Source organism: Petaurus breviceps, unplaced genomic scaffold (genome assembly GCF_028583685.1).
Source record: "Petaurus breviceps papuanus isolate PSGF00001 unplaced genomic scaffold, PetGlider_PUasm1.0 110, whole genome shotgun sequence".
Lineage (NCBI taxonomy): Eukaryota > Metazoa > Chordata > Mammalia > Diprotodontia > Petauridae > Petaurus > Petaurus breviceps.
The window spans coordinates 844,155-863,715 of record NW_027185597.1 but is presented as its reverse complement, the minus strand read 5'-3'; the positions used below and the strand labels follow the sequence as shown (position 1 = coordinate 863,715).

Sequence of the window (19,561 nt, the reverse complement as noted above, 5' to 3'; positions counted from 1 at the left end):
CAAAACTTAAAACTGCACTAAGACTTTTGGAACACGCAAAAGTTCTGTAGCAGCTTCCATCTAGACCTGGCAGGGTAAATGTCAGCTTTCTCCTCCTTCAGCCTTTGATAAGTGTGGTCGCTAAACCTGGGAGTCTGTGACGACCCTGGTAGCGTGGATTGTGTCCAGCAGAGACAACATCTGAACCCAAAGCCTCCGTCCCCAGAAACAGGGCTCTTTGCAACGATTTACTCATCTCAGTAGAAGTAAACGTAAATCCACCACCAAGAGTGCCAGGGCTTGGGGCCGGGCCTGGAACCTCCCAGGTCACTTTCACGGTTCTGCTCCTCCCCCTTCTTCCCTTTTCCTCCTCAGGCCGGGCAAGGAGTCTAGGAAGCGCAGAGCGCGTCCGGCCAGGGGGCGGGGCCTTTGCTGCTTCTTCCTCTCAACTAGCTGCCTTAAAACCAAGAGTCTCCGGAGGCTTTGCAGACGAGCGCCGAGCAGTCGATTGCCTTTGCTTTTAGCTACTTAATTGCTCTCTCTGCCTCGCCTGCCGGATGGCTCTAAGAGCAGCTGTGTAAGTGGAACGCCGGCCTCTGCGTGCGCGCGTGCGGCGCTGCTGCATCAAAGTGGGCGGGGGAGTGGGGAGGCGAAGGGGCTGCCGTTCTCGTCATCTCTCCACCTCCACCCTCTCCCACTCCCAAATCTTTCTTCCCAGGGGTGATGGATGAAGGCAGGAAAACCTGCGTTCCGCGTTTATGCCTCATCCCTCCCCATCCCCCCATCCACACGTGGGGGCTACTGTCCTGCTTTCTCCCCTTTCCAGTCCTTTTTGCGGGTCCGCAGGGAGGGTACGCGCTCTGCAGATCGCGCGCGAGCCCGAGTGGGCTATGGGGGGAGAAGATCCTGTGCCTCCCAGCCAAAGCACACGCCCCCCCCCGGGGGCTTTCCTATTCCCGGACCGAGCGTCTGCCCTCAGGGCTTTTCCGTTTCTCGCTGCAAAGAGAAAGTCTAACCTAGTGATTTCATTTTGTTTTATGTCTTTAAGGCAGAAGCTTTTAATCTGACATGGAGCATGTCCTTACCCCGCTGGAATGCCTGCTTCCCACTGGTACTGTGCTTGTTTCCCTATTTTATATTGTCATTAATTCATCCCCAGACTTGTACTCAGGTAGTCACTGTGGTAGCAAGCACCTGAGACCCCTTTCTCCCTGTGATTGCAACAGTTTTGGGGATAGATTGCAAAGTCCTCGAAAGCATACTCCGAAGACGTTTATACACAAACATCTATTCGTGTGCAAGTGAAGTTTTTGCAAAGATTGAAACAGTGTTTCGAATTCACCACATGGAAGGATTTCACCTGAGCTCTTGAAAACTCGGTAGACTGCAGTCTCCTTGAACGGGCTCTTTTTTAGACTTTGATTTTATATGTTTAAAAATGTTAGCTATGGGAAATGGCAATTTTTATTAGGGAGTTTTAAGAATAATGGCAGAGGTTGCTGATTGGCTTCTTGCCTTTTGAAACAGCATTTGGCATGGTTTCAAGGATGCCTTAGAGCCAGCTTCCGTATCATCTATTAATATGTGTAAAAAAATTGCAGTGGCTGAATCCCTAGGCAGGAAATCTTATTTTATAAAACAAGCCAATATGCACTTACAGCAAGTAATTTTTATGGTTCCTTGCTCCTAATTCCAAAAAGCTTTGTGTGAAGTTTTTGGACAGACTTATTTGTTTTTGTAAACCATTTCAGCACCACAGTTCAGTTGTTTGTGAAAATTAAGGTAGTTCACTTTGTAATGCTAAAAATTGTCAGACTTTACCAGCCAGAAATGTGACTAAGATTACCCTTGTAAACAGTTTGGTGCTCCTCAGTAAGCTCCATTTCTAAGCATTTTTTATTTTTCTAACCACTCTACTATATTTACCATTGTTTGAAGTGGACAGACAGAGATCTTGTAGTAAACGAAGTAAATCACCTTTTCTGCCAAAGTTCTCCTAAGCATTTTTCTTCCAAGTAGGAATTGACGCGTACAGCTTAATGACTGCTAAATTCTTGCTTATCAATCAGTTGACCTTTCTTGTGTATTTGTTGTTCACTTTTTATTTCCTTAGTTACATAAATCTAAATATTTTTCTGGGACTGTTTTCAGAATGTTTGCATTCTATATTCCATTTTGTTGGGGGTTTTTTTGTACGCAAATTGAATCTTGGTAATCTTTTAGTGACTAGAGTTCTTGATCAGAACTTATCTTTGAAAAAATGCAAGTAATTGATCTTTTGGTCGTTATCACCAGCTGCAAGCCTGTTGCCAGTTGGTCAGGAAGAGTGCTGATATATATTACTTAATCTTAGGGAAAAGATAAAATGTGTAAATGCAGAGAAGTTTCCTTTAATAGTACAATATAATGAGTTTCTCCTTCATTATCAGTCTTTTAAAATAAAGATTGGCAGTTTCATCTACCTGAATTCTGGTGTCTTTTAGTGTTGTTTCCTTTATATTTTTGTAGTCAGTTTGTATATTATTCTCTTGATTCTGCTTTTTTCTCTCTGTATGAGATCCCACAACCCTTCCCAAGTTTCTCTGAATGCCTCATAGCCATTCATTTCTTACTGTGCATTCATATGCTATAATTTTTTCAGATATTTTCCAAATGATGGATACCCACTTTATGTGATATATATCACATAAAAGTGCATTATTATTTTGTTACTAGAGAAAGTTCATTGGTTTAATTCTAGTGGAATGTATTGGTACTCTGTAGTCCCAGACTCAAAAGCCTTTTAGGCTTATTAGTGTTAACATATTAGTTAGTGTTAACATATTCGTGTTAACCATTTACATTGTTAAGTATTCACTGGTAATGCATAAACCTGAATCTGCTCTCCTTTGGGCTTGACTCTGGGATCCTTGAGAACATAGCATGAAAGGAAAGATTGGACATTCCTGTAGGAGTCAGAATATGATCAATCAGGTTAGAGTTATACTGCTTTTTGTCAAAGGTTGTTGGGAGGCCTATAGAGTGGTGGGATCTTTAGAATGGTGAAAAGATTGAAACGGAAGCCAAGAATTGGGTTTCTGAATATAAAAAATACAGAAGTAAAAATTAACTTCATAAAAGAAATAACTTGATCCAACATATCACCATTGCCTTTTAACTGTAGTGTCTAAAATTTTTTTAACTAGCCAGAGCAACATTTAATCTGCCAGTGCTAGATAATGTTAGTTAACCTTTTCCTAGGATATTTCTAGTGTGAATATTATCTTCAAGAACCTTTCTGGCTACCTGTGGTAGCTGATGGGATGATGGGACCTGGACCCCTAAAAGGAAACCAACATGTCTTTGAAAGCAACCCAGTCCCTGAATTTTCCCATACATTTTAGCAGCCCAGATCAGTGGTGGCTCTATGGCCCCCTCCACTCCACCTAGATCACCTGATTAACCTACTTGACTCTCTTTTCCCTGTAGCACTTGGCCCACCTCTGACTTCTTAATCCCACCCAGATCCTTTCACTGTCCCTTTTGTATATAAGCATCAGCCTCATCCTCCTTAGTTTGCAGGTGGATTCACTAGAAACTTCCACCCACTTCTGTTGGCTAGGATAAACCATCTTGCAGACAAGTGACAAAGTTTATGTGTGTGAATTCATTCATTCCAGGCAACTCAGCCTTGTACTCTGACACTAGATTAAAAGCTCAGTTACCCCCTGTTTGGTGTGGAAAAGGCCAGGAGATTGTTTTCTTTAGTCTTCTAGTTTGTAAGCTGAACTGGGGGAGGGGGGAGCAGGAACTTTATTCTTTTATGTACTCCCCCCCTTCATCATTTAGCACTAGACCTTATACATAATATGACTTTATAACTATTTTTAAACTTGAATTTTTGTTACATTCAAGAAAGTTATTGGGCAGTAGTTACCTAAATCCTCTTAATTTTTTTTTTTTTTTGCCTTTTGGAGGGCAATTTTGGGGTTAAGTAACTTGCCCAAGGTTACACGGCTAGTATTTTGTGTGGGTGTTAAGTGTCTCAGGCTGGAACCGAACTCGGGTCCTCTCGACTCCAGGGCCAGTGCTTTACTCACTGTGCCACCTAGCCTCCCCAATCCTCTTAATTTTTAAGAATTGAGAAGATAAATACTTCTATCAGTCCAATAAAGGAAAAGAGGAAGGGGGAGCCTGAGCCATTTACTTGTGTAAACAATTATAGAAACAGTTGATACCCTCCCTTAAATCCAGGGATTATTCTAATATCTTTGAGGATAATATATCCCCTTTCAGTTCCTTACCTGAGAGATCCAATAAGGTCTTTAATTATTCCTGTGGTAACTGGGGCCCATTTTTAGGTTTATTAAAAGTCCCTACTATTTAAAAAAAAAATGGGCTACAAACCCAAATGCAGTCTCCAAAGATTTTTTTTTTTTGGCCAGTCCCCTATAGACATTGCTATCATAATTGAAGGTTCAATTTTGCTTTTACTTAGTCGTTTGGTTGATTATTCGCTCCTGCTTTAGAAGTATTATTGTTAATACAGACATTGCTAGAATCTCAGCATGGCAGGGACCTCAGGTCATCTAATCCAACTCTTATTTTGAAGCTCTTCTACAATATCCTGGGCACTCATCCCACCTTTCCTTGAAGTCTTCAGTACCAGAGAAATTTATTACCCTCTACTCCAAGATTGACTGCTCTGCTTTTACTGTCAGAATGTAAGCACCTCGAGGCGAGGAACTGTTTCAGTTTTGTCTTTCTATCTCCAGGGCTAAGTATAACTTTCAGTTCTTGCTAGGTGTTTAATAAATTTGCTGATTGTTTGCAACAGCTTTAGTGATTTGATGTGTTTATATTGAGAAGTCTTCATATTCTGAAATCTTTCTTATACCTTCTACAGTTGGCTGAAGTTCTCCAGGTCTATGAAGAACAAAAATGTGAGCTATCTCCCATATATTGTTACAGTTAGACCACCACTAATCTAGATATTGTTATTTATTGAGGATTAGTGCCCCTGAGAAGCACACTAGGTTCCGAAACTAAAGAGAAAGCAAGATGGATGAAATCAATGAATATTAGAAAGACCATAGGAGTTTGTCAAGGGATGAGGTAATAGGGAAGGGCTCCCTTCTGTGGTTCCTTGGTCAAACATCCTGGTCATGCTGCCTCTGATTGGCTAGCTTTTGTGGTCCTGTCTGGTCAAGATGGATAATTTGGTGTTGTGGTCCTTTTGGGCTAAATGGATGATGTGATTGTGGTTGAGTATAAGAATACATCTGTTCAAATATGTGGGAGTTGGATCTGGGGGCAGTATCTGTATTGAGTCTGGTGGCTTATGCTGTGGTTAAATCAGGACATGCCTGCTGTTCAGTAGTGCCCATAAGGAAGTTAGAATATTGGGTCTGGGGGCAGCTTTATTAGGATTCCATCAGTTTGATATTGGAATATACGAAGAAGGCAGTCATGATCTCCCTTTTGTTCCCAGTCTTCTCCAGCTTAAGCAATTCTTTAAAACAGTTGTTTTAAACCAGACATGGTTTCTAATACTTGTATTGACCTAGTCTTCCTTGTGGATATACTATAACTTCTCAGTGTCTCCCCTGAATTCTGGTGCCTAGAATGCAAAAAGATGTTTCACTATGATCTGACCTAGACAGACAAATCACTTCCTTCATTTTGGGACCTAAACGTTTGCTAATTAATTAATTATTTTTCTTTTTGGAGGGGGGAAAGTAGGGAAATTGGGGTTAAGTGACTTGCCCAAGGTCACAAGCTAGTTTTTGTGTTAAGTGTATGACACTGGATTTGAACTCAGGTCCTCACTCCAGGGCCGGTGCTCATTCACTGTACCACCTAGCCACCACAACCTTTGTTAATTTAGTCTAAATCTCATTTGTTCTTTTGAATGTTACACATCACATTATTGATTCATATTAAATGTATATTCCACTAAAGCCCTTTCTTAGGGCAAATCTGACCTCTAACACTTGCTAGATATGTGACCCTGGACAAGTCACTTAACCCTGTTTGCCTCAGTTTCCTCATCAATAAAATAAGCTAGAAAAGGAAATCGCAAACCATTCCAGTATATTTGCCTAGAAAACCCTAAAGGTATCAGGAAGAATTGGACACAACTGAAAAGCAATAAAAAACTTGATTGACTCCTCAGCCCCATCTTCTACTTGTATAGCTAATTAAAAAAAAAAAGCAACACTTTCTTTTGGGTGGTACTTTACATGTGTGCTTATTAAGTTTTAATTTAATATATGACTAGATATCTTCTTCAGATTGGTTAAGTGACTTGCCCAGGGTTACACAGCCCGTATATGCCTGTGATGGAAATTGAACTTAGGTTTTACAGACTGTGCTACACTGCCTCTCTGAGGATACAAAACCAAAAATGAAATCATTCCTGTCCTGAAACAGTTGCAGTTCGTTACCTCTTCTTCTGGCTTCTCTTGTCTCTGTAACCAAGCTTAGCCATTTCAGAATGGGCTCTTCAGTGTTCCTGAATCCCTTAGTTCTTGAATTTTCTCCATCCCTGCTAAGCTCCCTGCCTTGGGTGATGAATGTCACCAGTCACCTACTTGACTCCTTGACCAGCCAAGTATGAAACAATAAAACAGTCTTTATTGGACCAGCTGCACATTTGTGCAGTTTATCCTCAATTGGGCCCTCACTTGTGCAATGGTGGTAAGACTTAATAAGCCCTGTTCACTTTGAGTTTCTCTTTAGGATGCCTTTAGCCTTAGATCATGTTTGGTAGATTACTCAACCTACTACTCTGTTTAAGAATTTAAGCCTGCTGCTGTGAGTTGCTATATTTCCCTTTTCCACCTCTCTGAATTCCTCTCTGTCCTTATCTGTCTCTGAAGATGAGGTTTCCTACCCCAAGCTAAGAATAGCCTTGCCACCTAGCTGTCTTTCACTTCTCAACTTACTCTTCTTTCCAACTGTTTCCTGGAATACTCTACCAGATGAATTTGTGAATGTAGCTTGAAGTAATTAAATGTAGTAGCTCAGCAATAGTGAGGAAAAGTAATGATGTTTTCGGTTACCTCTGGCCTTGGTGGTTGGCATCAAGGAGGACAGCTGTGCTTCTCAGAGTATCACCTGGTGCCACTGTCAGAATCGTATGACCGAGGAAGGAAATTCCTTCTTTTTAAATGAGTGTTCAGGTTATGACATATCTTGTGATTTATATCCTGAAGAATATGGGTTTCAGAGGGATATTGAATTCTATAACAGAAGGATTATGTATGTGATATATTATTTTGGTAGTCTGTGGCATGGTCTTGCTTACCTTTGGAAAGCACCTACCTTTGTAGTTTTAGCTTCAGCACTTTGTGTGGACAGGGCTTCCAGGTCTCTTCTTCATAATTTCTATGCACACAACAGTTATATCTCATTTTACTTCTCAGTGGCCCTGCTCAGCAGCAGCACCTTTTAAATCCTAGTTGGATGGACATTTGTGGATATTGGCCACAAAATCTCATGTAAGTTCTCTTGTTCCTGGGCAATGAAATGGAAAAGCATTTGCTAAATATTACTGTTGCTAAGCAATAAAGATGCAAAGAGAAAATTGCTCTCATGGAATTCATTCTAATTAGGGGAGACCACATATAGGAGAGTACCATTGCCCAGACAGGTGGAAAGGCCTGTGCTCTTCATGTAATGAAAAAGTCTGGGGAGTCTTAAGGTGCATTGGCAGCTTCCCTATGTGTCTTAAAAAAAGCTTTGGGACAGATGGTAAGGCCTAATGGTCTACCCTTTTCCTAAAGGATTGTAGTTGGGTTGTGCTTTTCCAAGCAATTTAAGTGGCTATGTCCTTGACCAAAAGTATGTCAATAGTTCCTAAAATGCATTGAGTTCATGTAACCTTAGAGAATCTGAGTGGCATAATGGATAGGCCCTGGACATGAAGTCATGATGCTCTGGGTTTGAAATCCCATCTCAAACACTTAATGGCTGTGTATCTCTGGACAAGCCATTTAACCTCTCAATGCCTCAGTCTTCTTATCTGGAAGATGAGAAGGTTGGATTCAGTAGCCTCCAAGGACCCTTTCAGCTCTAATTTATGATCCTATGCCTTTATGATCTGTACTTTAACAGTTTAATGGCCGTGTGGTCATTCCATACTGTGTGCAGTGGTTTTGTGTAGGTGAACTTGTGTTGGGAGCCAAAGAGGCTTGATCCCAGGACTTAGATAATTACCTTGATAATAGTGAACTTTTAATATCAAAGACCTCTTTGAGAATCTACTTTTAGTCAAGTTAGCTCCTGAGTTCTTTTGATATGGGTTACACTTATAAGGATGTTGTTTGAGTTCTGAGACCTACCGGCTCTGCCCCCAGACTTTAGTTGTTCAAAACCAAAATATTTGAATTCTTAGGTGGTCAGTTCTTATGTAGATGTACTTGGTGATGCAGCTTTGGCTTCAGGCCTTGAAGCCAGCTCCCAAGAGCATCCTTTGTAATGTGACTGCACATGAAAGGAGTTAACCAACTTTTCCTAAGACTTTCTGGCACCTAGAAAACAAAGGCCTTACTGCCCTGCTACTTTCAGGATGTGGCTGACTAAGATAATGATATGAATACTTGAATCCCCTTCCTTTGTCTCATTGCTCCATATAAACCTTGTCCTGAGAATCAATAAATGGAGTTCTTCATTCTTCCTTGAACTAATCACATGGCCTTGTCATTTCTTATAAATCACGTCCTCGAATCATGCTAAGTGCTGGACACTGAGCAGCCCACGACAAACTTGTTTGGAATAAAATATTCATTGTTAATTCCCATATTTAGTTATATTTTTTATTTTGTTGTTCATGTGACCAACACTTGTCTGTTTTTAAGCTCGTAGGCAACAAGGTCTCAATCCATTATTTTTGTTCAGCCCCAGAATGGAGCAAGGGGCTCTTACTTGTTTAATGTATGCTTGCTTGTTTAATACACATCATCTCTTGGCTGGCTGAATAGCTTGAGCCAAGTTATTCAACCTTGCTGTGATTTTCTTTTCACAGAAATTTTTGAAATTGCTTCAGTATAGGCAGGTTGGGTTTAAATTAAGGCTACATATGTTCTGCATATTTTGTATTACAGTAGATCTCTCTGGCTAAGCTTTGGAGATTGCAAAAAATGTACATAGTAGCCCTTGAAGTACTTTTAGATTAGTTTTCACTGTGTTCTCAATCTGTGGTCTTAACTTGGTTTAAAGAAAATAATATTGTGATACCTTTCATTTATTTTCTTGATTATACTATGTATCTTATTTTATGCATCTAAAATCATTATTCTGAGGAGTCCATAGGCTTCATAACACTTCTGTTGTAGGAGTTCATGACTCACAGAAAAGGCTCAGTGCCCCCTGTCTTAGTGGCCTTGAAGCTTCCCATTTCCTTCAGTAGAGACTCGTATGTACCTTGACAAATGGAGTAACTTCTCAGTAGAGCCTTTTGAATTTTGGTTGAACTGGCAGCTGGATACAGAGGTCCCAGAAGTCTAGACCTTGCTGGTTTTAACTTAGGCTTGATTTATCTTCATTTGCTTTGGTGTTTTAGCCCCAAACTTTTAGGATGTTTTCACATTTCTTATATCTCTTCTCATTACTTTAGAAAAAGATGGTAATCAGGTTGGAAAATGTTGCAGATAAACTATTCCTGTGCTAATGATTTCTATGTTAATGAATGTATAACTCTATAGCATCATATCCATTCATAATAATATTCAAAAATGACAGCTCAGTTCATGAAGCAAAATAACTGAATGTGCCAAAATTGAATATTCCTGCCAAGCTAGCAAAGTTTCATGTCTACTTAAAAGTTTGTTGGTATAGGTAACTTACATTTTAAAGTTTATTCTCTTTACAATCACAAGAAATAGAATAGATGAAACGCTATTTAAAAAAGGATAATTGAACATTGAAAATGACTGCCAGAATTTCAGAGAGGTCTAGTTTTTACTAGTACTACAAAGTGAATGGTGTTTAAAGAGTATATTCTTACAAAATATCAAAAGCTTTTATATGGCATACAGATTAATGTGTCAGGAGGATTCAATACAGGTAACTATAACTTATATTGGATTACTCCAGGCAGCCACCAAACTAATTCAGTACTAAATTCAAAAATTTTACTGCTTGGGGATCAGTGAATTTACAAGATAAGGTTTCACTGCCTATATATAGCTAAGCCCATGTATAACTAAGATCCTAAATGAATTTTGTGTCTGTATTTTTATACTAATTAAAAGCAAATTAGAGAACACCCATATTTTTTTTCCTACCTGGAAGAGGGGAAGGGTTTGTTCTAAGTTTTGGACATAACCATAAAAATTCCTTCTGAAACACATTTATAGGTACTGTGTGTTCTGGGGAGCACTTTGAAATAGCTTATGCTGTCCCCCACCTGGCAGGGCCCAAAGGTGGAGCCTGTGATTTGGGTCAGCTGATTTTCTTGTGGATCGTAGAGGGCTTTGAACTAGGCAGGTGAATGGGGAGGGTAAGGTTGGGGGGCTGGGAACAACAGGACCAAAATTGAAAAAAAAAATTTTTTTTTTTGGCTTTTCTTTAGACTTCTCATACCAGTTAACATGAGTTTTAAGACCCAGTCCCACTACTAGTTGTCATGATTGCCAGAGGTGTTTTGACCTGATCACTTTCTGACCTTGGCTGCCTGATTTCTTCTTAGGCAGCATATTCCCCCACTTCCTTTCTGAAGGTTTACCCATTATTGATGCTGGTCTTAGTGTGGACACCTGATTGGCATAGCTTACAGCTGCTCAGAACTCAAGAGATTCACCAGCCTCAGCCTTGCCAGGCTCTACTCACAATTGTTTCTTAAATATTTTGAAATTGATTTCTATTATGGATTTCCATTGATATGTCTTTGGCTATGTCAGCATATCAGTGAGAGATGTGGGTAGCCTTCAAAAGTGAGGAATAATGTAGTGGTGATAGTTATAAGGACCTAAATTATGTTACAGGACTTTGTTTGAAACGAAGTCCCACTCTGAAACAGCAACCAAACCATAAATTGGTTCATTAAGTTCGTTTATTCTGTACTATCTTCCCTCTCTTCTTCCCCCTCACCCCCCCCCGCCCCAACCCCTCTTTATTCTGAAACACTAACATGCCCTAAAGATTCTGGGCATTTCTCACTTAAACTGTTATATCTCAGATTTGCTGACTTTGGATGACTGTTTACTAGCAAGGAAGAAGATTGGTTAGGATCTTGGGAATCAATTAAGATATCTTCATGTTGTTTCATAAACCATTGGAAAAATGCAGGAGTGTAAGACAGTACAAGTAGCATTAACTATATTTGAAATGACTGTAGCATGTTTGGAATGCTCTCTTCTATTTATCTCCCTTGTAGATCTAGGTACGATTATAGATCCCTTAGTTATAGTGACTGGTGTAGTCAATGACTTCTTGGGTCTGGTTGATTAATATGACTGGCTGGAAGGTTTGGGGCATTAATACCGAATCAGCAGTGCAGTATTAAGGCCAATAGAATGAATGAATCAGTGAATGAAAAAGTGCTTACTCTGTGCCAGTCCTTGTGCTAAGTGCTGGGGATACCCATATAATAACTGCCATCAAGGGCATTATTTTGTAAGTGGAGAGACCATACATTTAGGGGAGTGGTGGCTAGGTGAGGGTGTTTTGGGAAGGTATAAGACTAAGAGAATAAACTTATGGAGTATACTACATACCAGGTGGTGTGCTAAGAGCTTTATAAATAATATTTCATCTGATCCTCACAACAGCCTCCTTGCAAGGTAGCTGTTATCATTATCCTCATTTTACAGTTGAGGAAACTGAGGCAACCTGAGGTTAAATGACTTGCGTAGTTTCACAAATTAAATAACTGCCTGAGGTTAGAACTGAACCCAGGTCTTCCTGATACTAGACCCCAGCCCTCTACTACTCCAGATTGCTTCCTCTAAAGCTGCTGTTTTGATTTGGAAAATCACCAAGATGTTAAGTGGAATAATCTGGCAGCCAATTTCTAAAAGCTATGGTAATGTTGATTTGACTGATTTCAGAACTGGAGGTAGAAAGATAGGGTAGGGTCTTATTTTGATAGAGATTGAAAGAACATAGTCAGGTCTTCTAGCTTTCAGATATAGTGAGGTTTTACGATCCCTACATCCTTGCTGGAATTCCAAATCTCCTTCAGGACATAGTCTCTGGAGGTCTGCTCTGTTGGTATGGTAGTAGCAGTCAGTGTAGGTCAGATGATGGCCAGGGTGAAAGAGCATGGTGGGTCAATGGCTGGCTAGATAGAATGAGGCCCCACACAAGCTTCATTGTTCCCTTTAAACCAGACAACAAACCCATTTAGCAGATTGAATTATTGCCTTTCCCCCGAGCATTGTGGATTTCTTAGCATCTAACAAGATGCTGCTGTTGACTTGTGGTTTCTCTATTGTGCTGCATCAGACATAGATAGGTGGAGTCATGATTTAGTCTGAATCAATCATTTGAACCCCATAAGAGTTTGACAGCTCAGCTCAAGCAAATCTGCCTTGAACAAGGAATGCCAGTCCTTTTAAAAATTAAGTTGTCAGCACGGGCTAATTTCAGGAAAAGAAAAGCTATAGAGTCATTCAGTAAAGTCACAAGTATTAAATCATAAATGTCACTTATTATTCTAAATTTTTATTTGAAGTTGTATTTGTCCTCTATTTCTCTTTGAGGGGTTTGGTAGAAAAACACTGTTAGAATTGGGAAACTTGCTTCCTAGTGTGGGCACCATCATAAGCCAGCAATATGAACTTGGTGAAATACTAACATCCTAGAATTTAAGAGCTAGAAGGCAAGGCAAGGCAATAAGCCTTAAATACTTCTTATGTGCCAGGAACTGTGTTAAGGATGGGGGGTACAAATACAAGCAAAAATGAAAAAAAAAATTCCTGCCCCTAAGGAACTTATATTCTAATGGGAGAAAATAGAACGTTAAAAGAAGCCAAAAGGGAAGTTAGGGCAAGCTACACAGAGGAATATGGTGGTGAGGAAGTGTGAGTGGGAGGGGAATGAATCATGCCGGTTCTGGACCCATCATCCAAATGTTGATCCTGGTAAGGAACTCACCAATAGGAGTTAGAGATCACTTAGTGCAACCCCCTAATTTTGCAGATAGTTAAACAGCTCTGGAGAAGTTGAGTGAATTGCCTGGTGTCACAGTTAACTGATAAAAGCTAGACTTGAACCTAGATCTCTTGAATCCTGGTTCAGTTTTCTTTACTATATCAGTTTGATAGAGTAATTTCTTATTTCCTCATCTGTTATATGGGGGTAGATAATGATTCCTGTTTTACCTACTTCACAGTAGAGGTAAAGATATAATGATATCTTGTATGGAGATATAATTAGCAGAGGTATTTTATAGAATAAATAGTGTTATAAAAATGCAGAGCATGATTATTACTTGGGCTGGATTTGATTAATATGAGTTTTGGGGTAGTTTTTACTAGTGTGCTAACGTCCTTACAGTTAATCAGTTTCTGCTGAGTTTTCAAAAGAAATTTCAGGTTACTTCAAGAAATTTATTCATTCTATGTAGTGAATGAGAGAAAATAGTTAATAAAAATGTTATATAAGACTAACATTACTATTTCCTTTGCTATTGAGAATTTTCTTTCATGACAACCTCAATTCCATTATTTATAGATACATTAAAATATAAATAATGAAATAATTAATAAGGTTTTTGATGCCTCACAGTTACTAGCCAGAAATATAGTAGTGTACTGTTCAACATAACCTTAATTCAATCTGTCAAATTTCTGGAGACTTAAGTAATTTTCATTGCAAATACCTATTTAAACTGATGTATGACATCCAAAGCCCATAGAGTACCCAAGGCCATATACCAAGAGTCTTCAACTTATAAATGCCTGATTTATAAATGATAGGGGAATAGGAGGCTCTCAAGAATGAAATAATGATGATATAGGTATGACTGATCCCAGTAAGGAAGCTAAGGGAGAGGTATCCAAGAATGAGCTTATATTTTATATGCAGGAGATGAATGAGAGGGCAGGTGACTGAAGATAAACACTTAAGAATGGCAGAATCCTATTAGTACCGTATCTAAAATTAAATTTGTTTGTTTGTTTTTATAAAATATAAGGACATAGAAAAGCTCCAAAATATTTGAGGAGCAAGAGAAGGAAGGGGAAAGTCTAGGAGAAAAGGAGAAATTGGAAAGTAGCAATGCAAGGAAGTAGAACTACTTCTTTTTACTTTTCTTTCCTTTCTCCTTTCCTATCTCCCTTTCTCTTTCTCTCAAAAGGTAGGTAAAACAAAAGAAGCTAAATTGAAACTCAGTGTAAGTAAGACAGATATAAAGGTCCTTCAAACACATGAAAAATAAAAGAGTACTTGAAAGAGGACTTTAAAAAATATTTTGGTTTTCAAAGATGCAAAGAGGTAGACAGCTTCAAACTAGACCAGTGAGCTTGAAATTGATTTGTGGAAAAAATGATAGGAAGGTTATTAATGGTCTCTCTGTAAACTCTTAGAAAAAGAAAGTTATGATCTTTGTGAACCAATATGGGTTTATTAAGAACAACTTTTACCAGATTAAATTTACCTTTCTTTGTGACAGAGTTGCTAGACTGACAACCATTGGTATGCCATAAACTTTGGTTTACTTGGATTTCTGCAATTGCATTTGACGTGCTCCTGATATCCTTGTAGATATGATAAGAAAGAAGAAATAGGACAGTTAGGACTACATGATAGCACCATTAAGTAGGTTTAGAATTGGTTGATGAATTGGAGAGAGGATTACTGCCCTGAATTTAGAGGGACTTCATGCTTCAGAAGTTGGACCAGTTAACTTCAGAGACCCTTTCCTTTTCAGTTCTATAATATTTTAGGTACATTTGGGTTAAAGAAACATTAATGATGTGGCTGGACAATCATATTTACTGCTTTCTTAAGTTCATTTCTGTGTTGTTTGTTAGGATCTCAGAATCCATCCATCCAAAGATAGGTTTTATTGTTTACTTGTTTTAGTCACGTCCAATTCTTTGTGACCCCATCTGAGGTTTTCTTGGCAAAGATTGTAAAAGGTTTGCTATTTCCTTCTCTAGCACATTTTACATATGAGGAAACTGAGGCAAACAGGGTTAAGTGACTTGCCCATGGTCACACAGCTGGTGTCTGAGGCTGAATTTGAACTCAGGTCTTTTTGACTCTAAGCCCAGCCCTCCATCTATTGCACCACATAACTGCTCTGAAGATAGATAAAGCATCTATTTAAGTGCTTTCTATATGCTAGGTATTTGCTAAGGGCAGATTATATAAAGAGAGACAAACAGGATAGCACTTAAGGATAGTTTCTCATGAGGTGGGGATGGGAGGAGGAGGAACATAAAAAGTTATGGGATTTGGGGAAGATGTATGTGGTGGCATGATTAAGAGTTGGTAGGGAAGTGGTCTGAAGACTCAGGTCCTGGCAAGATAAAACAAAATCTCATCTACCAGAGCTAACGAACACAGGGTTAGAGTTCAAGGCTATAATAGGGGGCTCAAGAGTGAAGCGATTAAAGCAGAGAAGGTATGTTGTGGAGACAGATGCAAAATGGTGTAGTCATGGTATGGAGATTACATATAAAAAATAAAACGTTATTGGTCACCTAAAGGGAATAATATCTGAGAATTGACTTCCTATTTTGGATGAGATGGGTCTCACCAACTCATTTGGCTTGCCACTGTGTCTGAGATTTTTCAGTTCATAGATATTTTAATTTGTTTAGCGATATGCTCAATTCATTAATCTGTTCTTTCTCTCTTTTATTGATTGAAGTGTTTAGATATACAAAATTCTCCCAAGGATTGCTTTGGCTACATACCAAGGATTTTGGAATATCTCATTATTCTTTGCCACACTGTCTCCTAAAGTCCTCTGGGCTTTACTTTCTGCCCTGGCTCTGGGCCTTCTGGACCCCAGGGCATTGCCATCTGACCTGCTCCTGATATGTTCCAAGAACTCTGGAATCTTGCTTCTTACCCTGCTATTGTACTCTTAGGACTTACTTCCGGTTCTAGCCATCTTGCTGCTGACCTTTCTTTTATACTCAAGTAGAGTGTGAGTTCCCTGAAAGCAGGTACTGTCTTGCTTTTCCTGTTTGTATCAACAGCCCTTAGCATAGTGATTGGCAAATAACAAGACTTAAAAATACTTTTTCATTCATTCCCAGTTGTGTATGTATGAGCTGCCATGTAAGACATTTTTAAACACACTTAATAACAGAGTATTTCTATTGAAATACATTGTGATACCCAATACATTTTCAGGAGGAGTTTTAACTAAAAAGAATGGCAAACGCAGATTTCCAATATGTTTCTTCCAAGTTAGGTATAATAGAGAGTAACCAGAAAAAACAAAGAAAAGTAACAGCTGAGACATCTAGAATTCCACAAGAGACAAAACACAAGGAAAGATTTCATAATAAAACTCATGATCTCAAATGTCTACATGTCCCAAGTTTAGGCAAAGAAGAAGATCTAGAGAGCCTAACTCTAAAGCAAATTTGACTTCCTAACAATCACAGAGACTTGCTGGGAACAAACATATGATTGGACTATGGCACTGGATGGCTATAACTTATTTAAAAGAAAGTGTAGGTAAAAGGGTGAGTGGGTAGCATTGTATCTTAACATTCATTTTTAAATTCTCTCGCTCCTGCTTCTCCCTCAACCCTTGAGAAGGCAAGCAATATGATAACCATTATACATGTGAAATCAGATAGCATTGTATTTTAAGAAAGAAATACAAGTATCAGAAAAGGGAAGTGTGATGTGAGTATTTGGGTGAAGGTCAATGGAAGGAGAGCAATAGAAAAGTGGTTTTTGTCATTGGAGTACATAGAGGAAAAAAGAAATGTACAAGAAGTTTCTGGGATAGAAATGAAGGGAACCATGGAGAGAAATTCTACAGTTTATAGTAGTAAGGGACAGGAAAGTAGATTTTAAAGGATTCAGAGCAAAGATATGAAGGTTCCTATGGAGTAAAATGCTTCAGGGAAAGTCAGCCAAGGAGGGATGGAAGATGCTCAGGAATAAAATTCTGATGACATGATGGAAAATAATTCCATTGAGAAGGAAAAGTAGGATTTGTTTTATGAAACTGATATGAATGTGGTAAGGCAACTTTACCAGCCAACTTAAATTTCAAAGCTAAATACATAGAAAATGGAGCAAGGCCAAGTACCAGTTAATGTGACTGTGGCATGGTTCTGTAAAAATGGTATCAAGAATGGCAAATCTCAGAATGAGGGGGTCAGGTTGGTATGGTTGGTTGTAGTAGAAAATGGAAGATCAAAGATAAAATGGGAGCTTTACTTGGAGTGAATGGGATAAAGCTACCTAATGAGAGGGGAGGGACAGGTCAATTTCCTTCCCCCCCCATCTACAAGGGAGATTGAATTTATATTAGAAGTGACAGACTAAAATGACTAATAGGAAATAGTTGACACAACGAAGATAAGTAAGGCAATAGTAAGAGGGCACATATCTGCCTTGGATGAATTCAGTCACCCAGACTAGAACTACAGAAGTACAGTCTTGGGTCCTGAAAATTCTGGCATGTTATTGCTGAGCCTCTGTCACTGATGGTTGAAAAATCATGGAAAATGGAAAGGGTATCACAAAGATAGAGGAAACATGTCCCAATTTTCAAAACAGAAGAGACTAGAATTTCCTCTAATTTCCTTGGATTAGTAAAGAAATGACTGGCAAAAATCTAGATTGGCATGCTACAAGACAATTAGGTGAAAGACTGGATACAGTGCCTATCCTGGAGTTAGAAACCTGATTTGATATGTGGCCTCAGACATATTAGCTGTATGACTTGGGCAAGTCACTTAATCTCTGTTTTCCTCAGTTTCCTCATCTATAAAATAGGGATAATAATAGAATCTACATCACAGGTTGTTGTGAGGATTAAATGAGGTAATTGTAAAGCACTTACCACAGTGCTGGCACATAGTACATGTAAATGGTAGCTACTATTATCATTGTAGGGAATTGATATTGACAATCTGAACACTTAGCTTTTACCCTGTGTCTCTTTTCGTCTTAACAATGGTGTGGTCCCTAAAAGTGTCATTAGCTGCTTAGAATTAGAAAGAATCATAGGAGATGGTGGAAGCTTTTCTCAAAGAGCCTCCCTTATAAAGGATGGTGGTGGTGTCATGAATTTCTCTTACTTGTTATAGAGGTAGTTGATGGTATATTGGAGAGAATGCTGCTCCTGGAGTCAGAAAGACCTGAATTCAGATCTGTCCTCAGACACTTAGTAGCTTTGTGACCCTGGAAAAGTCACTTAACTTCCATTTGCCTTTAGTTTCCTCAACTCTAAAGTGGGATATGAATAGCATCTATCTTACAGGGTTGTTGTGAGAATCTAATGAGACAATATTTGTAAAAATGTACTTCACATAGTGCCTAGCTGACATTTGGCACTGTAATGCTTATTAATTACCCTTCCCTTGAAGTGGCAGGTATCAGACATGAGCTGAAGTTACTTGTTTCAGTGGACCTAGATTGACTTTCTCATCATTTCCTCTGAGATCCAGTGAGGAACAGAATTAAAAGTGATTCCTCCCCCCCTCCCTCCCCCTTCCAACTCGTATCCAGGCTAACTTGTGTCATTGTGAATGACTCTAATGTGGCGAAGTTTGGCGATGAAGGCTAACTTGGGCTATAAGAAACTATGTACTGCAGTCATTGACGAGGCTGTAGATTTTGAAAATAAATATTCTACCTTGCAAATATTTTGGCAGAACTGGCAAAATAGTGAAATATCAGCTTATGTGGCAGCATCTAGCCCATGAGGGATACAGAGTACACAGTGATGCTCCCATTGTGGAAGCTTTGGGAGGTTGGGACCCAGGTAATAAATCTATGCTGTTCAGAGTAACACTCAGGCCAAGATATGGTAATCTTAAGAGAAAATTAATAGTGTAGGAAGCAATTAGGTGAAGCAGGAACGTATATAACTAGCATAGTGCAGGAATAAGATAGTACGTGAACTGAATATATATGAATGAAGATAAATTCCTGATTATTTTTAATGGCAGAATATAACCATTCCAATTTCTTCTGTAAGAGAAGTGAATGCCTGTTTACCTTTTTTTTATTTAAAAAAATATTTTTTTCTCCCAATTACATGTAAAAACAATTTTACAAACATTCCTGAATGAAAAACATTCATTTTTAAAACTTTGATTTCCAAATTCTCTCCCTCTTTCCTCTCCCCACCCCCCTCAGTGAGAAGGCAAGAATTTGATACATGTGCAAAATGTGTAAAACATTTCCTTATTAGTCATGTGGTGAAAGGAAACATAAGACCCCCCCCAAAAAGCTCAAGAAAAATAAAGTTAAAAAAAATATGTTTTAATCTGTATTTAGATACCATCAGTTCTTTTTCTGGGAATGGATAGCATTTTTCATCATGAAGTCCTTCAAAATTGTCTTGGATCATTGTATTGCTGAGAATAGCTAAGTCATTTACAGCAGATCATCTTACAATATTGCTATTACTTTGTAAACAGTACATTTCGCTTTGCATCAGCTCATG

General features: G+C 38.9%; 1 protein-coding gene across 4 annotated transcripts in view; it reads left to right on the top strand.

The window, feature by feature from the left end:
- Positions 1 to 423: 423 nt before the first annotated feature.
- Positions 424 to 19,561, top strand: part of LOC138155734 (thiamine pyrophosphokinase 1-like) — a 479,265-nt gene continuing 460,127 nt past the window's right edge. Inside the window, exons 1-2 of one of the 4 annotated variants that reach the window (XM_069081026.1) lie at positions 424 to 556; positions 1,028 to 1,090. In XM_069081026.1, coding sequence (XP_068937127.1) covers positions 1,048 to 1,090 — 43 coding nt within the window. In that variant the 5' untranslated portion in view covers positions 424 to 556; positions 1,028 to 1,047. The remainder of the gene's footprint in view (positions 557 to 1,027; positions 1,091 to 19,561) is intronic. The other 3 variants (XM_069081161.1, XM_069081104.1, XM_069080982.1) reach the window with 3 other exon arrangements.